General features: G+C 43.9%; 1 protein-coding gene across 13 annotated transcripts in view; it reads left to right on the top strand.

The window, feature by feature from the left end:
• SH3TC2 (SH3 domain and tetratricopeptide repeats 2) overlaps window positions 1-13,182 on the top strand; it is a 54,846-nt gene that overhangs the window by 14,971 nt on the left and 26,693 nt on the right. For 5 of the 13 annotated variants that reach the window (XM_083726124.1, XM_083726123.1, XM_083726131.1 and 2 more), the window contains 3 exons: window positions 4,605-4,724; window positions 10,854-10,958; window positions 12,175-12,302. In XM_083726124.1, the coding sequence (XP_083582250.1) occupies window positions 4,605-4,724; window positions 10,854-10,958; window positions 12,175-12,302 (353 nt within the window). Of the gene's footprint in view, window positions 1-1,805; window positions 1,962-4,604; window positions 4,725-10,853; window positions 10,959-12,174; window positions 12,303-13,182 lie in introns of those variants that run through there. The other 8 variants (XR_014561074.1, XM_083726121.1, XM_083726122.1 and 5 more) reach the window with 3 other exon arrangements.

A 13,182-nucleotide genomic window follows, 5' to 3' on the forward strand; every position in this document is an offset into this window, starting at 1 on the left:
CAGTCAAAGGCAACTATGGGGTTGTGGCGCTCATCTCGCTTTCAGGCTGAGGCAGTTTGTCCACAGACAGCTTTCTGGGTCATGTGGCCAGCATGACTAAACCAATTCTGGCGCAATGGAACACCGTGACGGAAGCCGCTGAGTGCACAGAAATGCTGTTTACCTTCCTGCCTATTTATCTACTCACACTGGTATGCTTTGGAACTGCTAGGTTAGCAGGAGCTGGGCCAGAGCAATGGGAGCTCATCCTATTGCAGGGATTCGAACTGCCAACCTTCCAATCAGCAAGTCCAAGAGGCTCAGTGGTTTAGACCACAGCACCACCCGCTCCCAAGAGGAGGACCTGACCATTCATGTACAGTGTGCAGCTTGTTCTGCATGGGGTTGCAGTCCCCTTGAATCCACAGATCTGCCACATGGGGGTGCTGCAGGAGCCACCACTCCCAGTTTTCCAGGCGTGGGTAGACAGTGGTGACTTTGACCAATTTCACCTATTATGCCAACTGACCCATTCCTGGATAAGTCACATTTGGCTCCTGTGATTCATGTCCTCGTCTCCACCAAGTTGGGCTAGTGTGTCATGCACTTTATGTGGGGCTGAACTTGAAGACAGACAGGTAGCTTTGGTTTCCCCAGAATGTAGCTGCTAGGGTGTTACCTGGAGCCAAGAGAATGGACCTTTTCTACCCATCATCTACCACCTGCATTGAGTTCCAAGTGGGCAGAGACTGAGATTTGTCAAGAACTGTCCCATTTCATCTAAGTGTACACAAGAACTCTCCAAGAGAGGCTTTTGTTGCTGGATATACGGTGGGTGCTCATGAAGGATGGAGTCTTTTTTATTGTAGAAGCCAAGTTCAGGAGGAGCCTCCAAACAAGGACATACTTGTCCCTGCCGCTCTTGTTATTCCAGAAAGCTTTTCCGTAAAAGTGCCCTTTTGAGACTGGTTTCTATCCACCTCTTTCCATCACTTCATTTATGCTGCATGAGCTATGCTGTTTTATATTGCTTTTATTATATGCTCCTTTGGGTATATGATACATACAAAAGCGGGGTATAAATGATAGCAATGATAAAAGTTTTACTTGGAGCAGAGCCACGGAAATTAATGAACACAGTTAAGTTAGGTCGATTGATTTCAACAGGTCTGGTCTGAGTTCAACATTTTGAATTCTACCCAGTCTTTTCAATGTAAAACTCTCATTCTCCTATTGATTGAAATGAGAGGTTTTGCGATACAGTGTCATGGGGAACAATAGCTTGGATTATGTATTTTGGTTGCTAGAGAAGAGAAAATGGAGCTCAGGTTGTAGGAACACTAATGAGAAAAGCTCTGACAGTGAAAAGGTTTAGGCTGGTCAGTTGCTGTTGCAGCTCTTGGCCTGCTGTTTTCATTTATACAGCAGGAGCAGATCACCTCCTGAAAATTATATCAGTTAAGATTTGCAGAGGATTTGATTTGCATAAGTAGTGTACCTCATTTGCATAACTCACAAATTATGCAATGCAGATGTGTGGGCTTTTCATGCCTGTCTTCAAGGAGGACCCAAACCAGCCTTTCAAGAGACATCTGGATTTTTCTTCACCACCCACCAAAGCTCAGAATGCCAGGAATGTACTGCCTGGCATTTGAGATACAATCTGAAGCGGCATGGAGGGGCGACAAACTAGTGGAGCAGGGGAGAGTTGAGGCTGGCTCGGTGCTGCCTCTTGGGACACATGCCCAGCCACACCTCCCACCTTCCAAATGCAGGGCGGCCATCAAAAGATGCATTGTGCATTGAGAGGCTGTTTGCCCAAAGACTAACAAGAGTACTTTTGATGTGGTGGATTGCATTGGTCTTGTCCCGGGTCTGCTAGGAAGGATAAACTGCTGGCCTTGGGGCTGCATGAGCTGGTGGACATATGGGCTGCTGCTTTGGTGCCCCTTTCCAGAGGAAATTTTCACTGTGGTCCACAGGTGAGTTGCTCACAGCCTCCTTCTGTATTTGCCCTTTAGCCTTCCGTGGTATAACTCTGCAGGAGCCGTCAATCAGCACAGCAGAATAAGGTTGAACAGGGTCTGTCACCCTAGCAACCGCTGCTTTGCTCTCAGCACTATCAGCAGTGGTTGAGGGGGTAGAAGCACCCTATAAACAGGATGGTGTATCTAGGCTGCAAGCCTAATCAAAATTACCTGGGAGTAAACCCTCAGTGAGTTCAAGAGGATTTACTTTTGAGCAGGCATGATTAGAATTGTGTTGTTAATTCAGTTTATGTCTGCAGTACTGGATTCTTACAGCTTCCCTCATGGAAATATGTTGCATGCTCCAGTTCCGCCTTTCCTACTTCCAGCCGTCAACAGATCGTAATCTAGTTTGCAGATGCTACTGCATTCTAATATCTATCTATCTATCTATCTATCTATCTATCTATCTATCTATCTATCTATCATCATCTATCTATCTATTATCTATCATTTATCTCTCTATCTGATTTAATTCCTTTCATGGCCAACAACTCACAAGCAAAAGAATCTAGTTTTGTTGTATTGTGAGAAGAAATCGTGGTCGAGGATGATGCATGAGAGATATTTTTGGGTTTCCCTGTCTCTCTCTCTACACCAGGCACACTTCTGTAAACCTCTTAATATGCTCCTCCCTTGCTTTAGCCCGCATTTTGTCCAAATGAAAAAATGCCAACTTCCTGATCTTTTCTCCATGAAGATGATGTTCTTCTGGTTGTTTTCATTAACCATTGGCTGCATCTTTCCTACAGCTCTACTCTGCAATATCCTTATTTATATGGGATGAACAAACCACATGCAGTATTCCATTTGCAGTTACCCTGTAGGTTTATACAATGACATTATGATATGTGCCATTTTATTTACCTCTTCTACATCATTCCCAACACAGATTTTCTTGTTTTCATGGCTGTTATCTAGGCTGTCATGGTTGCGTCTTGATGTGGGGAAACTTATTTCCGTCCTCTACTTGACTAAGGGAGGTTCACGGTGATATACTGAGAAATCCTTGGGCAGTGATTTTTGGCCTAGCTTTAATAAAAGCTGAATATGTGAGTCAGATAATTAACAGTCCTGATTGGAGAACAATAAAGATACTGGCTTGTATCCAACACCGTGTGTGCAGAGTTCCACTTGTGCAACCGGACTTGCCCCGGCTCTCCCTCTGTGTCTTCAAAACCTGCTCTTTGTAGAGGGGGAAAGGGTTCCTCCAATCCCCTGGAGTAGATTTTGAGGGTGCATGCAGGGCTGAAAGGGAGAGGATGGGAAAATGCTGCTGCTAACCAGAAATCTGCTACACTGGTAGAACAGCACTGGATATGTCCCACCATATTTTTTTAATCCCTATGTAATGTTTTCTGTTTTGGATGGAGCATGGTGTGTGAGTTAATTATTTTAATTTGTGATTTTGAATGGAATTCAGTTGCAGGTACAATTCAGTGTGCCTTCTTCTGTCTTCTGTTTCCCCTTAAGCAACAGGGAAAGGTTTAGATTAGATTATGGCTCAAATTAAGACTGGTTCACATGTCCACATTCATCACTCAGTGACTACAGTACTTGGAGCCACTTCTGACCCTGCATTTATTATTATTATTATTATTATTATTATTATTATTATTTCATTTATACCCCAAGACAGCTGTCATATAAAAATGAGAACTACTGAAAACATAGGGGGAAAGCCATTAAAAACAATTAGAAGTAAAACTATCTATTATCTCAATTAAAACCATACAAATAAGTACAACAGAAGCAAGCAAGCTTGTGAGCTTTGGCTTTTTCTGATGCCACTCAATAGAGCATCATATGCCTGGGGTCATGTGGCAGGTATCTATGGCACAAGTGCATAGAACCAACCCCTAGCCTTGGATGTAAGGAAGAAGGCAGGCAGGCAGGCAGCAGCTGGCTGAAGGCAGACTGAGGCTGGTGGGGCACAGTGCCCCATTTGCCGTAATGAACCAGCGCCCACTGGATGGAACTTCTGTGTCACCTCAAAAATATACTTTTTACGGTAGAGTCCACTCATACAACCAGCTGCAAATCATCAAGCACAAGGGTTATCAAGTGTAAAGTACCAGAGTGGCGCAGGATTGTGTGAACCTGCCCTAAGGCTGATGATGTCAGTCTGAAGCAGTAGAATCTACTCCTTCCATCTTTCCTCCACAGTCACTGCCAGTTTTAATTGGTAGTATACTCAAGCAATGAACAGAGACCACAATGCTCTGGGATTCTCACAAGAAGCTGTCACAAAATCTTGTTTTGATTGCAGTGTGACTGACTCCTGATAGTTGATACTAACTGTGAAAGTAGTTTCGGTTCATCTGTCTAAGCAGAAGTAGTTCCTCCTTTAAAAGACTGTTGGGACTAAAATAAATAGCTAAGAAATTGTGGTTAAGAGAAATGGCTTCAGCCAGCCCTGTTGCAAATGTTGCACGAGAAAGGGAGAGGAAAGGTCCTATCCATTGTGACGGCAAAGGGTTAATTTATTTGCTGTCGTCATCTTGGGTGCATGGGAGTAAGACTCTTGGGGAGCTCTGCCATCAGCAATATCTTTTTATCCTGCATCTCATCTCATCTCTGGCTGCATGTGTTCCCCAGGTGAAGAGGCATCCTCTTGTTCATCCGGTCAACCTGTGTGCCTGGCCAGTTGGTCCAGTCTGCAACAGTACACAGCTGAACCCCCAGAAAGATGGTTCAAAGAGGGGAAGATGGCATCAGGTACTGTTGAAACAACAACAACACTTTCTTCTTCCTTCCAGAAGAGTGTGTGTGTGTGTGTGTGTGTGTGTGTGTGTGTACTTCTGTATTGCAGTGAAGCCTGGACTGCCCCAGCAGTATTTTCCTGTAAAATGAGTCTGAAGGACTAGCTCAGAGGTGGCCTGGTTATGTTTTGAGAATGGCTAAGGTACATGGGGACATATATACTAGCACTAGATGTGTTCTGTTTCATGGCTATGTCTATGTATGTAACGCTGGCCTGTGTTTATTGATGCCTGTTGTGTGTTAGAATGATGAGAAATGCTATGGCCCTGTGTTAAATTGCATTTTAGAGCCATTTCATAGTTTACATGGAAAATTTGTTTCACTCTGGCTATACCAGCTTTACCCTAGCATTTTCCAGAGTAAGCACATCAAGTGTGAAAGGCAGATCCACATCCTTAAATATCTGTGGGTGTGTTCTGGGAGTCCTGATTTGCCACAGCTTTCCAGTATGTATTCTCCTGCCTACAGCAGCAAAGCCTGGTTTGCTGTGAGAAATGCTGGTGTTATGTTGGTGAAACCCTGACAGATGTGGTTTACACTCCTCACATGAACTCTATTGTAGACATAGAGCAGTATTCCATCCATTCTGCCTTTTTAAGCGAAGGGACCTAATTCACACATCCTGTATAAGGCCCTTCAGCACTTGCCATTTACAGTTTCATAGGAGCCAATCCAGTTCTTTCAGAAAAGCTGGGTTTTGCATTAGAAGAAAAAACTTTAATTATGCTGTTCCAAAATACTAGCTGAATAAGGATACTGCCATGCGGTAGCATGACAAAAAATCCGAAACCCCCCCAGCAACTATACCACTATAAACGATAAGTGCAGAAAGGCCCTAATATTTATCCTTTGGATTTTGTACTTCTTAGAACTTTGCAATATAAGTAAAGGTAAATGGACCATTAGGTCCAGTTGTGGCTGACTCTGGGGTTGCGGCACTCATCTCGCTTTATTGGCCGAGGGAGCCGGTGTGCAGCTTCCGGGTCATGTGGCCAGCATGACTAAGCCACTTCTGGTGAACCAGAGCAGCACACGGAAACACCGTTTACCTTCCCACCAGAGCGGTGCCTATTTATCTACTTGCACTTTGACATGCTTTCAAACTGCTAGGTTGGCAGGAGCTGCGACTGAGCAACGGGAGCTCACCCCGTCGCAGGGATTCGAACCGCCGACCTTCTGATCGGCAAGTCCTAGGCTCTGTGGTTTAACCCACAGTGCCACCCACGTCCCTTGCAATATAAACATTGACTCAAAAAAGTACCAAAATGTGTAAACAAACGAACACCATATTTTAAGGTAAAATGCATTTACCTTAAAATACTGAGATAAAATATTGTTTAAATAGTGTTTTCATATAAAACATGTACAGTGCTACCTCGTGTTATGTACCGTCCCCCTTATGAATGCTGCGGGTTACGCGCTCCGCTAACCCAGAAATTGATGCCCCTTGTTGTGACCTTTGCCCCGGGATGCAAGCGGAAATACAGTGGTACCTTGCAAGACGAATGCCTCGTAAGATGAAAAACTCGCAAGACGAAAGAGTTTTTTGTTTTTTGAGTTGCTTCGCAAGACGAATTTCCCTATGGGCTTGCTTCACAAGACGAAAACGTCTTGCAAGTTTGTTTCCTTTTTCTTAAAACCGGATTCCTATGGGAATCCGTGCTTCTGAAGACGAAAAATTCGCAAGACGAAAAAACTTGCAGAATGAATTAATTTCGTCTTGCGAGGTACCACTGTAGCGCTCTGGCAGTGCAGCAGCAGCAGGAGGCACCATTAGAGAAAGGGTGCCTCATGTTATGAACAGACCTCCGGAACAGATTACGTATGTAACACGAGGTACCACTGTATTTAAATATGAATTATTATTATTATTAAATCACAGATTATCGTGGAAAGGGGGCAGAATCAACTTATGATTGAACCAATTTGCCTATTGACATGGAATGTCCTAGGCAGTTCAGTGTGGCTTGTCATTTTATCTTTGATCCATCCAGGCCTTTTTCTAGACGGTGGCATGGGGATGGCAGGTTAAGGAACTGAACTGGCACTGGTAGGATGTAGCTTGCTAGCTATAATAATTTACCGGTTTCACGCTCTGCCATTGGGCCATTTCAGTTGCTTGGGCAAATCTCCCATGCTGTTTTCACCCAGCTGTGAAAAGCAGACATGATGGCTCTGCTCTGAATCTCTCCAAAGCAAAGCAAAAAGCCTGCTAAATGAGCATCTACAGAGCTATATTTCCCCTGCTTGTAGCTGTAATATGGTTTACAGTTCCACATAAAATCAATTCACAGTTTGTTTCAGAGACTAGCAAAGCTGACAATACAACGGGACTGTTTAGTGAGCCTACTTATAAAAACATGCCATTGTTTGCAGCCCATATTTCCTGGCACACAGATCAAGTCCTGTCTAACCACTGACAAGACCCAGGTTTTAAACTCCTATTAGGCTTCCACAGCTTGGGAAGAGCTTGCTGGCTTTGGTTTTTTTTAAAAAAAAACAACAACAACACATGAGCCTCCAGCATCATTAACTTAATTGCTGCCTAAATTTCCTGATTCTAGGAGTTTTATGACTATGTGTAATGATGTGTGGAGTTGAATGAGCCTGGCTAGATTTTTCAGATTGCAGCAGTTATAGGAAATCTCCATTTCCCCCAGAAAATTGATGAGCAAACACTTATGCAAATCAACTCTCTTCCTCCAAGGAGTAACTAGGCGGCTCTTTCCCCCACAGGGTTGGTTTCTACAAAATCCCAGTTGCTGCTCAAAGCAAGAACAGGAATCCATGGAGGTTCAGGGAGGCTACTGAGATAGTGATCTGCTGTTATAGAAACATTTCTGTGGTGCTTGTAGTTATAAGCAAAGATCGCAGGAATCATTCTCTCGCTCTTGCATTGGCATCATGCTTACTCTTCCAAAAGTGGCCTATCTTTTCATTTATTGAAAACATTTTAATCCCCACCTCTGTTCTTTGCTCAAGGTGCCTTACAAGGAGCCTGTCGTAAAAGATGAAAGAAAAACAAAAATAAGCAAGCAGCCATTAAAACAAATAAAAATAGCAGCAGCAAACATCACCACTCTCTCTTAGCAGCTCCACATGGGGCCATCTTTTGTGCTCATAGCCTATCCAGCTTCCAAAAGATTGCCTAAACCAGCCTCTGTCATCTTGGTACCCTTTGGACTACAAACTCCAATCAACTCCAGCCAGCGCCGGGTTGATGTTCGAACCCATGACCTTGAGCATGAGACTCTTAATCTCAGGGTTGTGGGTTCAAACCCCACATTGGGAAAAAGATTCCTCCATTTTAGGGGGTTGGATTAGGTGAGCCTTGTGCTCCCTTTCAGCTGTACAATTCTATGAATCAGGGTTTTTTAATGGTCTCAAAACACATATTTAATGGACTTTGTGGAACAGGCAGTAGATAAATAAATAAATGTTAAAAATAATAATTTGTGGTTGCAGTCCTGTACTCAATGGAAGGACATCCCAGGGATAATAGAACAGAGGGGAACTCCTCAGGCAGAGAAGGAAATCTGCCCTGGGAAGCCTCACAGTTGCAGATACAGAAACCATCAGTGCTCCATTAGTGGTAATGAAAAAAGTCCACTCATTCTCCAACACACAGGAAGGGAGGAACTCTGGAGGCAGCTTTCAAATACATTGTGGGTTACATGTGTGGCCTCTTAACAAGTTTTTAACTTTCCTTTTAACAGGTCCAAGTTCTTTCTTAATTTCAATAATTCACAGCCCTCCACCCACTCCATCTCCAGAACATTCAAGGTGGCCATTCTTTGTGTGTGTGTGTGTGTGTGTGTGTGTGTTTTTAAAGCCAGTTAAAATAACACATCGTTTATCCCCCAGAGCATTACAACAGTCCAATCTAAGGGTGGAGCATGCCAGCCCCTGCTAAGCGATCACCAATATATTCTGTTTTTAAAAATATTCTGTGGGAACTGTTTCCTCCCCACTCAGACCAGATAGCCTGGCCCATCAGTAGTAGTCCTTCCTTTCTGACATCCATCTGGATGTACCAGATCTGTGACTTTCAAATTCATGAGCAGAAAAGATATGTAAGTCAGGGCTGGAGCCTCTGAGTCCAGTAGCAACACACCTGGTAGGGTAGGAGCTGAGGAGCCTGCCTCACTGTTACTTCTGTGAAAAGCACTGCGGGATGGTGAGGTCAAGCCCACAAGGATGCACTGGCAGGACCACTGCCACCAGTCTTGCAGTCCCAGCCTTGACACCACCCTGTTCAGGTAAGTGGCCATAGCGATGCTGTTTTGAGGGTGGCTCTGTGACTCTTCCCTAGCACATGGGCTGCTCCTGTTTGAGTCAGTGCCAGGAACAAAAGGAAATGGTGGTGGTCCTTTGGTGAGAGATTTCCCATTCAGGGAAGTCACTAGCAGAGGACAGGAAATGTTTGGGTTGTGTGAAATTTAGGTCCACCCTCCAACTGGAAAGGTCTTTGTAGGGATATCACGGAGTGGGGAGTGGGGTCCGGAGGGAGCACACTTCCCCACCAGCAGGCAGCCATGGTTGGCCTGCATGCGTGACCTTGGGGTGCAGGGAACCCCCCCCCCCGACAAGCCACAGCTGTCTGTACACTGTTCCACCCATGTCTAACCTTTTGCGGTCTCAGAGTCAGCGGTGTCCTGTCTGTAAGTTTTTCCCTGAGACCTTTTGTCTCCTACGTCATACACTGTGCAAGGGGAAAATGGCGCTGTGGAACAGGTGCCAAAATAGCTTTGTACCACCCCACGATTTTGGGACGGAAGATGTGTAAAGGTCACAGTCCAAAAAGTATTTGCCTGGCTTGCATATTTGTCTCAATAAAAGGAGGCTCCACAGGAATGGTGGTAGCTCGCTCGCTCGCTACAGCCCACCTGTGTGCAGCTCCCATTATGATCAACACCTGTCTTGGGCCTTCACTTCAGTCTTAAGTAGCAAGGCTTGGGAAGACTTCTGTTGGGACTGCAGAAAAACTGCTGCCACTCATACTGAAGTCCCTGGGGTATTATATATTGCTATATCCCCTTTCATGATGCCTGTAGTTTACCAGCTGTGGGCACATGAGCCCAATGGTGCACTTGAGGACTTCCCTTCATGCCCAACAAGCCTCCCCTCTTGTCATGAGGTGGTGACAGTGGTTACTTGAAAAGTACCCAGCTCTGAAGGAGGAAGTTGGGAGAGTAAAATGGAGGGCATCACTTTTCATGACTCAAAACGGCTCCTGATCAGAAAGCAGAGGAACTGAGAGGGTAGGAGGGAAGGGAGAGAGATCTGGGAGGTGGAGGAAGAAAATGGAATGGCCACGTAGGAGAAAGGGGTCAGATGGGGTGGGGGAAGGGAGAAGATATACACTTTCCTTTTGGAATTGCACATTTTTTCCACAGTCTTCCCCCTCCCCATCAAATCACAGATCATATCTGCCTCCATTGACTGAAGTGTAAGAATCTGGTGCTTTCTTGTTCTGCTGTGATGCAAAATCATGGATCTGAGGCACAAGTATCCCTTCAAAACTACCATTGACTAGAAGTTTACCTCTGGGCACACAGATGTTTTCTGCAGTTTGCTGGTGGTTTTGTTGTCACTCTATGCTAAAGTCATGAAACTCAATAGGAATACATGCCTTGGGTAAATGGCAAGCAACAGATGAATGATTTATTTTTATCATGTACAGTGATGGAGTACTTTAATTTGATGTGTCTTTTTAGTGATCTTGTGTAAAATAATGCAGATTCAATGATATGTTTTAATTCTACTGTATCTGACTTTTACCCTGCTCTCCTGGAAAAAAAAGTGTGTGTGTGTGTGTGTGTGTGTGTGTGTGTGTATGTGTGTATATACACTTGAGCTTGTTTCCTGTCTGTCTGTCTGTCTGTCTGTCTGTCTGTCACGGTGGGTGGTGACGTGGCCCTGGGGAGAGAATCAGCCAGAGGGGAAGGTACCCACAACACTCTTTCAACATTCCAAATATGCCCACAAGCCCAGAAAGGTTGGTGGCCTCCTGTATTATGCCCTTGCTTTCCCTCTTCTAAAAAAGTTGACAGTGGTCCTTCTGCCTACATGGTGACTTGTCAGGTAACCCCAGGGAACTGGATCCAGGAAGTCAGTCTGCACAAATAGGAGAGGGCACTCTGGAAACTGAGTCCGTGTCACTGGCTGTAGGGGAAGGGTTCCCAAATGGTAAGTGTTTGTCTAATTGATGCCTTTTGTTTTTAACACCTGTAACTAACGAGCCAGCCCTCGAGATCATTTCTCTGGAGGAGATAATGACGTAGTTTGCATTGCATGACTTATTAGCAATGCAAAAGATTAAGAAGGAAAGGGAACAGAGTTTATAGCAGGCCAGTGTCTGTAATTCCTGGTGTCAATGCAGAAGACAGTATGAATGGGACAGTGATGCGCTATTGTCTGACCTGTACCACCCAACATCTTTCCAGGGGGTAACAGCATCCATAGATGGTGCATAATTCCATTTAGGTTTAAAGGGACACATTTCACTTAATTGTAATTGTAACAAAAACAACACAAAGGTTCCACTCTCAGACATATCCTCAGATAACCACCAATTCCCATGTGATAACTTATTATGAATTGGGTGTAAATTATTATTTTTTTGCAACAACATCTAAATGAATATTCATTGAAAATGCTGCATGAATCCTGATGTGGGGTATTTATGAATGGGGAAGGTGAGCCAGAAGCTGCCAGGCACTCTTTTGGAATTCAGGACTTCAGTGAGGGTAAAACCACTTACTTTAGTTGCTGGCACTTTAACTGGTGGCGGTTCTTGTAGAAAGATGGAGTAACAAAGAAGTCTGGCTGGTCTCAACAAGAGGGATAGTGATTCTCTTACATTCTGCTTTGGGGAACATAGCCAAGGTGACCCTTTGCCATTCAGAGTATGCTAGACTGGACCTGGCAAGCATGTTGTTGCTGTAACTTGAACCCAGGAAGCATTTCAAGAAACAGCATCTTCCGCAAGTGAATTAAACTGAATGTTTTAGTTCCAGTGAAAGATTGGGAGGAACAGTGCAATGTAAGCCCTGCCAGAGCACCTCTCCTGACCTCTCCTGAAGCCACATTGGCTGTTCCAGTGCTGAGAATCTCAGTTCACTCCTATTTTTTCCCTGAAGACACCTGCTATGTGAGATGGGGAGCTTGTCTCCAAAAACTGTAAACCCACCAGTCTAATCTGTGGAATCTAACAAGGTGTGATGGGGGTTTTGATTACATATCTGTAGATGATTGATCAAAACATTCAATCCCCCTTGATGCTCACTAATGCTCACAGTTAGGCTAAGTAGAGGTGGTCCATGCAGAATGCTGGACAAAGGTATCTAGTGTTTTATCTTCTTTAATTTCCTATCTCTCTTTCTCTCTCTTTTTAATTTTAAAGAGATTGCCCTCTCATTTTCTGTCAAGAGTCGCTCGGGACAGGGCCCCAATCCCCAGCTGCAGGAGACAGCCAGAAAGAAGCTGTGGGCCTTAGAAAATGACGACAAAGATGTCTGTGCTCTTTTCAAGGTAAAGTTGTTGCTATTACTTCTTAAGCACCTCATGGGTAGCAAATTAGGAATCTGTCCTATGCCAAGTCAGGCCATTGTGCCATCTTGCTCAGTATTGTCTACTCTCAGCAGCTCTCCCATGATCTCAAACTGAAGGGTCCTTCCCATGTCTGGTGTCTGAGATCTTTTAAATTGAAAATGCCAAGGATTTTCACCTAGAATCTTCTGGGAGCAAAACATCTGCTCTAGTACTGAGCTATGCTTTTGTTTATGCCTGCATAAAGCAGTCAGAGGTGAATTGCTAGCTTTTATTATCCCTGCCACGCCTGTCACTGTAACTAGGTGACAATGTGACGGCATTGAGTGTTGGCATCACGGCTGTCAACAAAGCTCTTGGATCTGTAGTTGCAAAAAGAACCATCAGTCCCCCGCCTGGGCAATATATAGCTCAACATGGTTAGAATGATCCTACAAAAGGAAAAGGTTTGGAGCCCACAGATTCCCTTTATCCCTTCAATCACACTCACAATCATATTCATAATTATTTTCGTATTCACATCTGTGTAACTATCCCTGCTCCAAAGTGACTGGACTCTTCAAGTTTTTATAACTACAAAACTTGCCACTCAAATAATGTTGACAAATGTACTCAAGAAATGTTGTATGTTTTTTTATCATTCATTCATGGATTTTTTTAATGCTTATTTCTTTCCTTCTTTTATTCCTCCTTTTTTGGTTTCTTCTTGTTGTTGTTCTTGTTGATAACTATAATAATACAATATCTCAATCAGAAATATTTCATTTTGCTGTTTATTTTCCAAATTGAGATTATATAAATGCCACACATTTTCAAATTATTAAAATTGAATGAAAAGTTATTTAAAACTCAGAAAGCTTTT

The sequence above is a fragment of the Podarcis gaigeae genome (assembly GCF_964106915.1).
Source record: "Podarcis gaigeae genome assembly, chromosome: 2".
Taxonomy (NCBI): Eukaryota; Metazoa; Chordata; class Lepidosauria; order Squamata; family Lacertidae; genus Podarcis; species Podarcis gaigeae.